Below are 14,178 nucleotides of genomic sequence, written 5' to 3'. Positions count from 1 at the left end.
AATGGTGCTTGAGGGTGGATTTAATTCATTGGTTATAAAATAGTGGTAGTTCTCCCAAATTTAAAGTGTATTTAAAACAATAAATTATCATGCCAATACATTCAGTTCAATAGTTAATTTCAATTTGGCTACTAGTTAAAATTTCAAATTCAAGGTCAAGCTTTGCTTTACTTTTTACTAAAGGAAATATTGTGGGATCATTTCCTACAGGAGTTTGGTTATTTTATCTAAAAGGGACCATTCGAACCTTACAATTGTAATAAAAATGCGTGCCCATCAAATGACAATATATTTTATTTTTTTTCTTTCTCTTCTCTTTTGTCTAGATTGACATCTGGTTCGATTGGCTCAGAAGAAGAATTCAACATGGCAAATGGTGATGCCAGCAGTAGCTCCGATTCTGTGCCTTCAGTGACTAACAGACCTGCATTGCAGCAATTCAGACGTCAAAAAGAGCAGGCTGCTGTGGAAGGTAAGTTAAAAAATCAAATCTGCCACAAATTTGCTAATTTTGGCAACACCATATAAATTATACATTGTATGGTTGGAGGTTTATTTTTACATATTGACACGGGAATAATCCGAGAAAATGTGATTACTACAATCTTGGACAAATTAAATGGAACATTGAGACCACCCCTCCCCCCAAAATCAGTGATGGGAAAATGGCGCGTTTTGGCCTTCACGCACCTTCATCCTTGATTTGGGGGAGAGGGGGCATTTCTGTTCCATTTTGTTCTGTCCAAGATTGTAGTTCGGATGCTCTACATAGGAGCCTGGTAAGAGCCAGGTCATTAAACTAGTTTTACGTGACAACTGATGATTGTCCCACCATATTAATTGCTATGCTAATCACATGATTTTTCTCGTACAATTTGGAATAAATATAAAGCACTTGCATTTTTATTTCAAAGACTACAAATTGCACAATTTTGGTCGTCTTTGAAAAATTTTACACGTGCCTATTTATTCCGAAGTGCACTCGAAATCATGTGATTACCTATACAAACATTGGGTCAATGCTCGTTGAGCAACTCGTCCCAGATCGCTCCTTTAAATTGGCAGCTCCAGCAGTATGGAACAAATTGCCGAACATTATACGTAACGAAACTAATTTTATCAAATTTAAATCTTCGCTTAAGTCTTATTTTTTCAATGTAACTTGTGATTAGCATCTTAAATACACACTTTACTTTTAACGTGTTATTACTGCGTTTTTCATAATTCTGCGGAATTCATCTTCAAGCGCCAACGGCCAAACTGCGGTTTGGCTTCCATCAATTGAACTTCCGATGCCAACCACAGATGACGAAATTAATTGATGTGTGACTACCCCACCAATCAGTATCTTTGGTTCCCACGGTGCATTCGTATTTTCAAAGCCGACGCCGATGAAAAGCGATGGAAATCCGAATATGTACGACTCTTTTTACTGAAGAATTTCTTAAAGCATATCATAGTGATGTTTGACCTGTGAACTGAACAAAAACTCCAATTCACTTTCCGGAGGCAGAGTCGCTCTTTCCAGCTATGTTCGGAAATTTGATTCATGGAAGCCAAAACGCGGTTTGGCGCTTAGCGCTTGATGGTAAGATTCCACAGAATTATGAAAATCGCAGTAATGCGTACATTTTCTACTTCAACCTTATTTACGTGCCTTTATAATCAATGTTTATTTCATTTACACCATTTTAAAGTTAATTATTATTATCACGCATTTGATTACATGTACTGTATATGTAACAATTATTCCATTCGCGCTTGTTGGATATGAAATGGTAAATAGCCAACGAAACGCGTAGCGCCGAGTTGGCTATAACCAGTCTCATATCCAACAACCGCGAATGGAATAATTGCTTTATTAAATTCCTTTAACTCCAAAAGTTTGGAAGTTCAAAATACGCCCAAAAAAAAGGGAGAAAATCCTAGCGAAATCGAAAAAAACGTGAAGATGCGATGTTGTGTAATACCTGGTGGTCAGACAGACGCAAAAACGTTTCTTACCTTTTCGCGTACTTCTAAGCTTCGGAATGTATCCAAACTCTCAACAAAAACGTTTATTTTTTTGCTTTATACCGAGAGAAATTTCGCTTTCCAGCGAGAAAAAAATTTTAGTTTTGCAACGGAAAGCGCAATCATTTACCATATAAGGTCAAACTAAGGTATATGAGCTGATAACCGAGATTGAGTGAACCAATCAGAGCACGAGAAATGCATTATTCGAGGTTGAGAATTTAATAAATATGATTATTAAATTTTTTCTCTCTGAAAGCGAAATTTCTCTCGGTATAAAGCAAAAAAATAAACGTTTTTGTTGAGAGTTTCGATAAATTCCGAAGCTTAGAAGTACGTGAAAAGGTAAGAAACGTTTTTGCGTCTGTCTGACCACCAGGTATTACACAACATCGCATCTTCACGTTTGGAGTTTAAGGAATTTAATAAAGCAATTATTCCATTCGCGGTTGTTGGATATGAGACTGGTTATAGCCAACTCGGCGCTACGCGCATCGTTGGCTATTTACCATCTCATATCCAACAAGCGCGAATGGAATAATTGTTACATATATTTGTGGGCTATAAATTTATTATTATTATTATTATTATTATTATTATTATTATTATTATTAAGGCGTGGTGAATTCGTCTCGGCTTTTATTCACCGATATTCACTGAGCCTGAGGTGAATAATTGTTTTGGTATAATTACGTAGTTGATTTTTTGAAAAGTGTGCGTTTTCTGTAAAACAATTAATAGGGAGTTTAAGAAACGACAACGGCTACGACTGCGACAACGCCACAAAGCAATAATATCATAGGTTAAAAGAGCATGAATAATTGTACTGCACGTGCAGCACGGATTTTAGCTAATATTGTAGCGGTCCTCTGCATAACAACGACGTGAAATCACCAAATTTTAGGTTTTGATGACAACGTAAGCATGCAACACTGAACAGAGAATCTTTCATTCTCTCTTTTCACTCAGAAACCGCTCGTACCAATTTATTTTTAGGATACTTCGCCCATATTCTACATGTAGGACGTGAACGAGACTGAATAATCGCACTATATTTTGAGGTTGACCGTCGCCGTCAAAGATCTTAAGGTCCCTACTTTCTTCGTCTGTGACCTCAACAAAACGGTTTGCGGCCATTTTGAAGAAAACGTCGCCATTGATTATCGCGTAAATCGTCACCTCAAGTGCAACCAATCAACGCAGATAATTTTCAATAATGACTTATGTTATTATAGAGCGTTTTCACTCACGTGACCAGCAGCCATATTGGATTACTGAAACAAAAGAAAGTATTTGCTTAAAAATAGAGTTCAGTTTCCGGAGGGTTAGTTTGATGCACCATCATGGCCGCCATTTCTTTGTTTTGGAACACCAACATGGCCCCCTTGACGTCATGTGAAAGCACTCTATGCTAATTATTATTGTCACATGAACTTAGTTTAAAGCCTCGGCTACACGAGCGATTTTTGTCTCGCGCCGTTGATGCGATTTTTTTCAGATTTATTCGCGTCGCCTGCGCGCCAGGGTGGCTACACTTGTGACAAATTTTGGCGACAAATTGAAGGCCGCGCGAATCGCATTCTTCAAGAGACCTGGGCACTAAAAACAGAGATTCCTACTTTAATTTCATTGGCTAAATAGTCTTTAGTCCCATCGCAAGCGCGGGCAAAAAGTTGCAGGGTGGCTACACGGGCAACTATCTCCGCGATTTTGTCGCGAAAGTTTCAACTCTGGCGACTTTTTCTTACGTCGCGTCGCCAGTTCAAGGGTGGCTACACGTGCGATTTTCATGTCGCGCTGGCGACGCGACAAAGTTTGAAAAATTTGCATCACCAGCGCGAGCAAAAAATCGCTCGTGTACAGGGTGAGACGAAAATGAAAAGATGAGGTTGCCCTTCGGGCAAGCTGTTACTTGTAGTTACTAGCCCGAAGGTCTGAGGAGGTAGCCCGAAATTAAATTGTTTATAAAATATATTTCGGTCGCTTTTGTAAGCAGAAAAAGTCATGACGTTATTTACGGACGCGGTGCAAAACGTTGTCACGCTACGATAATTTGGCCTCATAACATTATCATTTTCTCTCAGGAGCTTTCTGCTACACACTTTTTGGTATAAAAGCTCAATTTATCATCAGAAAAGGGGAACCAACGGTGCTTGCTAATCGGGCAAGCTACGATAAGAAAACGCTAGCCCGACAAGTCATTCCACTAGCCCCGGGCTATCGGACAGCACTTTCGTCGCGCCCTGGTGTAGCCGCGGCTCAATGTACAATGTATAGCTAGTTTGAATGCCGAGACTGCCACTGGTCAGCTATAGGAGACTGGTTTACACGATGATTACAAGATTTACCATTGCCGCTGGCCAGAAATTGTCAGTAACTTCAACTTGCTTAAGTTCAGATTTATGCAATAAATAAGGACCACTTTCATAAATGGGGACCTCCTTTCCATCCTATTGTATTTATGTTAATTAGCCTTACTGCCCTCATTTTGAAACAAATATTCTTTTGAAATTTGCTCGTCGTGGCGAGGCTTGTAAGGATTATTAGCATTACAACAGAAGAATATTTTATTTGGTCACCATTATGAAAGACGTCTATCGATTTGGTGCAAATTGCATTTCAGCTACAAAGGAACCCAAGTCTATTAGAACCGTTGCACCTGCAACAGAGCCTCAAACTCAAAGATATAGCGAGGAGCACAAGATAAATGAAACAAGCAACCCATCTGGACCCCACAGACCAGTGAGTTATTATACGTCAAGTTTATGACTTTTCTCTGACGGATCACCGTTTTCTTAATGCACTTTAGACACACCTAGATGTACCACTTTGGGCAGTGGTGATTGGATTTGTGCATGCAACAGGTTTTTGTGTCCTCTTGAAAGCAAAGTTTGTCGCAAGTTGAAATGCATTGTAGCATTACAAAATTGTATTGTGCTAGCACTTCTTTACAATTTTTAGACTTTGGGCTTTATTGCTTTTAAGATCTTTAATGTCCCCCGTGTCACTCTCACTTTTGAGAGACTGGTACCTTTCCCTTTGTGCATTCCCGGTGGGGGCTCATGGTTGGGCTATAGATCTAGGTTTTGCCGTTTGAGTCAAAGAGCAAGTAACCATTGTAGGAACTGGCCAGCAACAGTCGAAGCTCCTGGATGTCCGAGTTATAAAACCTTCTCTTTGCAACGCTCTTGGGAAAACAAAAATTTTACCACTATTGCTTGTAATCTCGCAATCTGATTGGTTAATTTGCCGTTGTCGATAAGAGCCTAGACAAAGCTGCTCGCGTCATGCTCGCGTCAATTTGTCACGCAATGTAATAGCCAATCAGGAACGCTCATTTTGAAAAATAAACCAATCATATTGCGAGAAATTTATAGACAACGCTTGCTCTTTCTTTGTGTCATGATTTTGGTCACGCTCTTTGGCGTTGAATATTGTGGTAAAAAACAAATCGAAAGGGGTTCAGCGTTGTCTGTACTCTTATCGACAACGATATTCGTGATCAAAGTCAAAATTTGTTGTGGACTCACTCGGCTGCCCCCACGACAGTTTGACCACGCTTTTGACGAACATCATTGTCGATTAGAGTACAGACAACGCTGAACCACTTTCGATTTATTAAATTGCTTGGAGATGGAGGAGGGGATGCTGAACACCTTCTTACCCTTCGCAATTTATTAGGGACCTTAATCAAAGGCGACGACGACGGCTACGAGAACGCCACAAAACAATAAATTTAATGAGAAAAAAAAAACAATATTTGTGCGCGCCTCGCACGTGCCTCTCACATTTTGGTACATTTCTGACCCATTTCTTTGTAGTTCTCGTCCTGACAACGACGTGAATTGATCAAATTTGAGACATCTGACGATGAATTTTCAATTTTCTCTCCAAATATCCACACCGTTCTCACCAGTTTTATTTCTGGAATGTGGACACACACTTTCCATGCCGGTTGACGTGGAATAATCACAAGATTATTACAATAACAGGAAATACTATTTTGAGACAAAGTTCTCGTAGCTGTTGTCGTAATTGCGACCATTATTGATACAACCATGGCGTCATGATGATGATGATTGATGTTGATGCTGATGATGATGAAAGTGCTGTTTCCACATATAGTGCAAATATGACTATGTGAATTTATTGTTTTGTAGTCAATTCAGAGAGGAGGAAAATGGTATAAGGAAATGTTTAAAGAGCTTCACTCAAGTGCAGGAAGTAAGTTTGTCTGTGATCTGCAAACAGACTGAGTAATCTCATTAGAATCATCTTGTGCCACTAACAAAGAAACTGATAATTTTTGCTTCACTCAGAATGATCATTATACAGACGGGATATGATTAGAATTAATTATTAAAATTTCATTTAAACGATGGTGGACGTTGTATATTTATTACTGGTTTACTAGAAGTTCGCAATTTTTCAGCCCGTCTACATACCAGTCAAGAACCCCAACTGTCAAGAGGAAAGTAGTTGGCCCTTTGCAAAGCGCGGTGTTTCTTTTCATAAGTTCTCTGTTGAATAATAAATGACCAATTGGATGCTTTGGCCAAGTATTTTTGCCCGTTTTTGTTCATTTTACAACACTCCTTTAAGCTCCTTTAAAATACTCCACTATGACTATCTCCTGCATGCATCCGTTTGTTGAAACTTGCCAATCAGGTTGGAATATCGTCTTTCTCTGACAGCTTCCTCCAATCTTTCGGGATTACTCGCAAGTGATGTTGCCAAGGGAGCAATTAGGGATCACGAAAGCACTGGATCCTTAACTCCGCCAAGGAGTGCTTCGCCTTCTCCAAATCACAAAGACAACGATGTGTTTTCCAACAAAGTGGAGTACGTACCTGTTAGAAACGCAAGCAGTGTGTCATCCGAACCCAGACCCAGTTGGTCAAGCTCTGATAGCGAGAGATCTGGAGGAGAAAAGAGATCATCTCGTGTGAGCGCCAGTCACGTGCCAGCTTGGTACAAGGATATGCAGAAGGGGGTCGAGGTTCCTGTGCAAAAGATAGAAGATTCAGAGTCGTATATGGTACAAAGGAGACCTGTGTACGGTGAGAAATCAGAATTATGTGATATTTTGCAATTATCATTATGGCTCGTACGGCCCCTCGCGCACTTTCATTGTAACCGTGCGCATGAGCGCGAGCAGGGGCCCGTTTCTCGGAAGTCCCGAAACTTTACTGGCCATTTTCGGGTGTTACAATTCCCTTTGTATCTCAAGAACGGAGAGGACTTAAGTTGTCAAACTTCACAGTCTTTTTTCTTGTTGTTACCTTGAAAACATGTTAGAAGATATGCTCTCCAAAACAAGCTGTTGGCAGTTTCACAAATGGCTTTTTGGGCCCGGAAAGTTTTCGGGACTTTTGAGAAACGGGCCCCAGGGACGGAAAAAGGCGTACGGCCCTGATAGGAACACGTACTGCTCCGTGCGATGCGATTTTAGAGGATTTGGTTGCTATTTACAGCCAGAAAAGCAAATACAAACAACATTTGTAGCTTGTGTTGTCCAAATTTCATATTCTGAGTGCTCATGAATAGTGTAAAGAGCCCATGTGATAAAGTTCTTCTTGACTGAGTTTAGGTCGGGCCGGACGGGAAAATATTTCCACCAGAACCTCAATGGCCCGCTGCGCTCGGTCCGTACGCCATGACCTCGGACCAAATATTTTCCCGTCCGGCCCTCCCAGTCAGTCAATAAGTACCTATTCTGTTCGATTTTACAACGAAGCTAATTGGGGACACCCATCTAAAAATGTCGATTTATTACGTGAGCGAAATTCAGTTAAAATTAGTGTAGCCGTTTCCGTAAATTCAGTACTAACCAATTATTGCTGTCTGAAGATATCTTTTTGGTATTCAAATGTACTAATCAAAAGAGCCCCTTGTTTCTGGGGCCATTAAGGTTCTGGTGGACACATTAATGACGATACGTCATGGATTCCGAAGCCCAGGATTCCAGGTTCTGCATACAAAAATACTCTTGATTTTGGATCCGAATATCCTTATATAGAGCGACATATCAGTTTCCTAACATTTTTGTAGGAGATGCGTGACAAGAAATTCCTTATTAATGAAAAGGCATCTTTCCGGAATATATACTGCACAAGATCTTGTGCCTGACAAGAAGATTGTTGTCACTATTCTTGCATGACGACCTCCCACTCACAGCTTCTGAAAATGCAGTCCTCAGTAAAGGCTTAACTTTTGTCCCTGTAAATAACAAGGTTGACGAATATCAGGTGAAGGATGATTGCGAGAAATTGTACCGCCGTCTGCGACTCAAGGCCCGTTTTCACGATCAAGCCAACAACGAAACATCCTCTGAACTTAGAGATTAGCCTGACCCTTTCGCGAAGTTTGATGCGAAGATGTCTTTATGGATTCCTCCGGAAGGCCAATTCTCGGCTGTCGGTCATTACATTAGGGAGTTTAAGCACGCGCGTTTTTGAGACGCGAACGGCAACCGGAAGTGAGCTATTTTCATTTTTAACTTGTCCTTACACAACCACATTTACATTACTAAGTATCTTTTCTCCATTAAAGATGATTAGTATAAAAATCTGGGAGACACCACTGTCCTGGCACGCGACATGTTCTCTTCCAGTTGCCGTCCGCGTCTCAAAAACGCGCGTGCTTAAGCTCCCTAATATATATTGACCGCTGTCGTAGATTTGTCAACTCCCTTAATTTTAACGAGATTCTTACTCGTCGGTACACTAATCTGTCACACTCTGAAAGGGAGGCATTGTGCACTCTACGACAACGCGCTAACGTGGTAATCAAACCAGCTGACAAAGGAGGAGCTTTTGTTGTTTGGTGTCGCCCTCTTCACTACCTTCAGGAGGTTCATAGACAGCTATCCGATCTCAGATTTTACGAAAGACTCAGTTGAACTAAAACTTGGCTTTCCAGCTGCATGTGCAAATGCCTTCACGGTCTTCGTATTTCGCCTTTCTCTGATGAGAACTCAATTAATTTTAGATATTTAACAATTATTCCATGAGCGCGCGTTGGATATGAGATGGTAAATAGCCAACGAGGCGCGTAGCGCCGAGTAGGCTATAACCAGTCTCATATCCAACAACCGCGAATGGAATAATCGTTTTATTAAATTCCTTAAACTCCCAAAATTTGGAAGTACGAAATACGAACGAAAAAAGCGAGAAATTCCTAGAGAAATCGAGAAAACTTGATGAAGATGCGATGTTGTGTAATACCTTGTGGTCAGACAGACGTAGGCTACTATACTTCTAAACGTCGGAATTGATCCAAACTTTCCACAAAAAAAGTTTTTTCTTTTTCTTTTTTTGCTTTATGCAAAGAGAATTTTCGCTTTCCGGCCAAAAAAAAATTACATTAGCTACGCTTAACGTAGTCATTTACCATATAAGGTCGAACTAAGGTATATGAGCTGATAACCGAGTTTGAGTGAACCAATCAGAGCTTATCCGAGGTCGAAAATTTAACAATAATTAATAACTCACTTGCGTTACAGGAAGTGTGGGTGAAGAGAGAAGATTTCAAGAGCCGCAACTTTCCATAGCACCCATGTCAATGAGTTCTTCACCGCCCTCATCGTACATTGATCAAAATAGATCTCCCTCATCTGTCACAGTTCAAATGGAAGAGAAATATCTACCGCCCAGTGCCACAAGCCTGTACGAAAGTCGCTTTCAAAGACGACAAGTAAGTCATCGTATCTTGATGTGGATATGTTGTTGGATCCAGCATGAAATGGAGGCTAATGCGGGGGAATCTTTTCACATGCATGCAAATTTTTCTCTGCATTAGCCTCCATTTAATGCTAGATCCAGTCTAACCGTGAGGATACGAAGCTGGCTCATTTCATCGAGTCCTTTTACTACGGGAACACAGGAGCCCAACAAATTGACCTGCTCCCAACTGAGTGCGTTCATAGTTCAGATGGCAAAGCGTTGCACCGGCATCGCAGAGATCGGTTCCAATCCCGTTAAAGCCACATGAAGTGTGAGAATCACTTTCCCTTTTCATGTTGTAGTTTTGCTATCATTTGTGCGATGGTTTATAGTATTTTACAATTATTCAACCTTTGTTGTGTTGTGCAATGCTGGTGACAAAAAGGAACTCCGATTTTAAAAATATTCTCGGTTTTCAAATGACGTCACGGCCGCCATGTTGGAGCCCCTAAACAAAGAAACGGCGGCCATGTTGGAGCCCCGACCAAATCCTCCGGGAATTTTAACTCTATTATTATGTAAAAGTTTTCTTTTGTTTTCGTTGAAAAACATGGCTGTTGATCACGTGAGTGAAAACCAACAATAGCGAATGATTTATAATGCGTCATATAAAACTCCTCTTTGAGGTTAACTGCATTAGCCACACGTTACCGCATTCTTTGTGGTTTGACAGTACTACGCTGGCTCTAGATTGGCTTCAAATCTCGCGTTACAATCACTGCCAGTCTGAGGTAAAAGCAAACCCAATTGTGATTGGCCCGCATTGTTTTCCCGCGCTCAGCGCCGGCTGCATGTATTTGCTTTGCGTTCATGATTGGCTTATTCGAACGTCTTGGTTTGTTAAAACGAACGATATAAAGGGTAAACTCCGACGTTTCGGAGTAGTCATGACTCCATTATCAAGGAAACATAATATCAGAAAATACAAATTACAATATTTAAAACGATTTTTGGTGCGAAAAATTAACAAGGGTGCGAAGAATTTACCTTAATCTTCGCACCCTTGTTAATTTTTCGCACCAAAAATCGTTTTAAATACTGTAATTTGCATTATCTGATTTAATGTTTCCTTGATAATGGAGTCATGTATTCCGAAACGTCGGATTTTACCTTTTTTATCGTTAGTTTTTACAGTTTTATGCTTAAAGACATATCTTGGTTTGTTGCATGGGATTGGCCAAAGTTATGTACATGGCACTCAATACTGAAAGTTTCTCGTTAGGGTCCAACAAGAACAGCATCAGAAGAGCTGCAGATCAGGCAGCGACCACCATCTGATGAAGACGTGTTCAGAAGGCAAGAGGAAGAAGCAACACGGAGACGGATGGAAGAAGAAGAAGAAGAAGAACTGAGACGGAAAGAGGACGAAGAAAGAAGAAGGAGGGAAGCAGAGGAGGATATCAGGAGAAAGAGAGAGCAAGAAGAAGAACGATTAAGGCGGGAATTTGAGGCAGAGGTCGCTAGAAAATGGAGAGAGGAAGAAGAGCGGGCGAGAAGAGAATCCAGCAAACCGCAGTTTATTGCCAGAGCCTTGTATAGCTTCAACGGCCAAACTGAAAAGTAAGCTATCTAAGTTTTTAATAAGTGGGTTATTTTAACAAATCGAACATGGTTCAGCATAGTCTGTAGTGACTGTACTCTTATCTAGAACGATATTGGTCATCACAGTGGCCAAAATGTTGTGCGCCTCGTGAGTCCACAACATGTTTTGAGCACTGTGATGACGATTATCCTTGTCGATAAGAGCACAGACAACGCTAAACCAAATTCGATTTGTTGCGTGACACAGTGACCGAAGCAACACGCGAGCATCGTTGTCTAGACTCTTATCGACAACGGCAAATGGGCCAATGAGTTTGCGAGATTACAAGCAATTGTGATAAAATTTGTAGTCGTTTGCCAGGTAGCTTGGTCTTTGAATGACAACACTGAGAACTCGGCATTGAGTGACATGGGAATGGCGCGGGGAAGCGAACCCTCATTTCCCTTGCAGCTTCGTGGCTCGTTTTGTCGCCAGCTTCGCAGACCATAGCATCTAAAGCCCCGAGTTCAAGTTCATATTTCGTTTTAACGCATTCGCTACTTCAACAATCGGGCTCATCAGGTGACGTTTCATTCAATTCGTTTTGTTTTGTTAGGAGAATGTTTTCATCAAGCGTTCTCCCACTGATCAGTGCAACAATAAAGGTGTCAGCCAGCCTTGAACGCATTTTAAAAACAACTTTAACTGCGTCCTCAAAACCCAATGCCTTTGTTTTGTAAAATTTTGTTATTTTATAGTCAACTTGCATTGAGCTTGTATTAAAAAAAGAAAAAAAATAGTTGGTTTTTAAACTGCACATAAACTTAAATATTTTCCGTTAGTAACATGAAAAACGCCTTCCAAACAATTTTGTGGTTTTCCAAACTCGCAAATTCCGCAAAAATAGGGCCTTCTTTCTATACTTGTGTGCGTTATTCAGCAAAAAATAGCAAACTGATACTCTCCCTTTGAAGTTTGCATAGAGAGTATTAATTATAGAGGTGAAGATGGTGTATTTTCAATTTTTTTTTAAAACCATCATTTGGCTGTATAGAAAAAAAGGACTTTTCATTACACTATCCAAAACACCAATACCCCACTGCAGGGCACAGCGACACCATTTTTGGAATAGAAAGTTAATGCCGTGAGGCATGATCTTAACAGCAGCTCTTAAAATGACCACTGGAAATACTCAATTCTTGTACACTTGTTAAAAAACAACGTTGTTGCTGTTTTAAATCTAAGAAAAACCTACTGCATGATCTTAAACTATGTTTGTTTTGTTGAGAAATTACCACCATAGTTGTTTGACCAGAATGCATGCTGTAGAATTTCTGCGCCACATGACGAGAACACATGCCGCAGAAATTATGGGCCCTGTTTCCCGGAACACAAGCCGCAAAGTCTCGCCTATTTTTGCGTCAAACTTATCACGCAAGTTCCGTGAAGCTTAAGTCATTTGGACCAACGACCGCGAGTCAGATAATTGTATTTGTCATTTCATGCTACAATTGCTTTGTAGTGCAAAATTGTTCAAAACACGAATGAAAAACAGTTTGTAACATAAAATCGGCCCTAGACCCATGCCACCCGCCACCCCAGTCGTGTCCGCGGCCAGTTTCGCTGTCTTAACGGATCTTGAAAATGGTAAAACAGTTTTTTAACAATGAAAAGTATTATTTAACAATAGAAAATATGTGGGTTTAGAGGTTCCTTAAGCGGAAGAAAACTGAAGAAGATAAAAGAAAGAAATCTTGCATTAGATTTAACGTGACGTCACGGCGGCCATGTTGGTCTCCCTAAACAAAAAACCGGCGGTCATGTTGTTGTCCCCAACTAATCCTCCGGGAATTGAGCTCTATTATCATGCAAACGTTTTCTTTTGTTTCATTGGAAAAACAAGGTTTTTTTTTACTGATCACATGAGTGAAAACACTCTATGAAACACATGAAATCAAGTCTGGTACCAAGCTCCGCCATTAAAAAGCATATGAAGCTTATTTTTATGCCAATTACTGAAAGCCAAATTTTATGGCGTTACAGGGAGTTGTCCTTCAGAAAAGGGGATATCATCAACGTACGGCGGCAGGTGGATAAGAACTGGATTGATGGTGAACTCAACGGCAGACGAGGAATCTTCCCCACTAATTATGTCGAGGTTTGATTTTTTCATTTAGAGTTTGATGAATTTGTTAGCAAGCGTGGCCGCTGTAAGTAGCTCCGTACCTACAACAGCGCTTTACCGAAATCCTGGATTTTCTATCTAACCCGATCTAACCCGATCTAACCCGAAGGTCGTGGGTTCAATTCCCACCCTGGTCAGAGTTTTTCTCTGTCCTTATGTGGGCCCATTTCCATCAGTAGGGCTAACGCTCACATGGTTCATATGGGATAGAAATCTAGTACTTCACATTACACTCTATTCAGTTAACTCTGGATTTTCTATAGTCGCTTTCTCAAGTACGATGATGGTTCGTTTGGGAAATTGTGTGACAACCGCAGTTCCATGACTTACTTCCTATCACGCTTCAAGACGTCTTCCAGTATTCCTCACAAAGACAACATAGCGTGACATAGACCCTTTAATTGATGTATTCAATTCTTTATGTGCAGGTGCGCCCTGTAGATGAAGACGATGGACCTCCGTCCCCTCCTACCGCAAGACAAAAGACGCCCCCCCGCGTCCAAGTGATAGTAGAACAATCACCGCCAGCGGCACAGCAGCAGCGTCAGGCCACGAAAACCTACTCTCAGCCACCACAGGCGCCCCAGGCTCAACAGATTTCGCCGCGTCCCACGACGCAGCAAGCAACAAAGAACGTGAACGTAGAAGGTGAAGCGAGAGTAAGATATAACTTCAATGCAGAAACGCCTAGAGAACTGCCATGCAGTAAGGTAGGATCTTTGACCTTGTTCATT

At 40.8% G+C, this 14,178-nt stretch overlaps 1 protein-coding gene across 6 annotated transcripts in view; it reads left to right on the top strand.

Moving 5' to 3' along the window:
• Positions 1 to 14,178, top strand: part of LOC138004324 (sorbin and SH3 domain-containing protein 1 homolog) — a 43,297-nt gene that overhangs the window by 15,214 nt on the left and 13,905 nt on the right. For all 6 annotated transcript variants that reach the window (XM_068850803.1, XM_068850802.1, XM_068850801.1 and 3 more), the window contains 8 exons: positions 327 to 472; positions 4,637 to 4,755; positions 6,174 to 6,237; positions 6,708 to 7,073; positions 9,518 to 9,708; positions 10,960 to 11,297; positions 13,303 to 13,417; positions 13,873 to 14,154. In XM_068850803.1, the coding sequence (XP_068706904.1) occupies positions 327 to 472; positions 4,637 to 4,755; positions 6,174 to 6,237; positions 6,708 to 7,073; positions 9,518 to 9,708; positions 10,960 to 11,297; positions 13,303 to 13,417; positions 13,873 to 14,154 (1,621 nt within the window). The remainder of the gene's footprint in view (positions 1 to 326; positions 473 to 4,636; positions 4,756 to 6,173; positions 6,238 to 6,707; positions 7,074 to 9,517; positions 9,709 to 10,959; positions 11,298 to 13,302; positions 13,418 to 13,872; positions 14,155 to 14,178) is intronic.

This window comes from Montipora foliosa, chromosome 5, assembly GCF_036669935.1.
Source record: "Montipora foliosa isolate CH-2021 chromosome 5, ASM3666993v2, whole genome shotgun sequence".
In the NCBI taxonomy this organism is placed as follows: domain Eukaryota; kingdom Metazoa; phylum Cnidaria; class Anthozoa; order Scleractinia; family Acroporidae; genus Montipora; species Montipora foliosa.
This window is presented reverse-complemented; position numbering and strand designations above follow the sequence as displayed.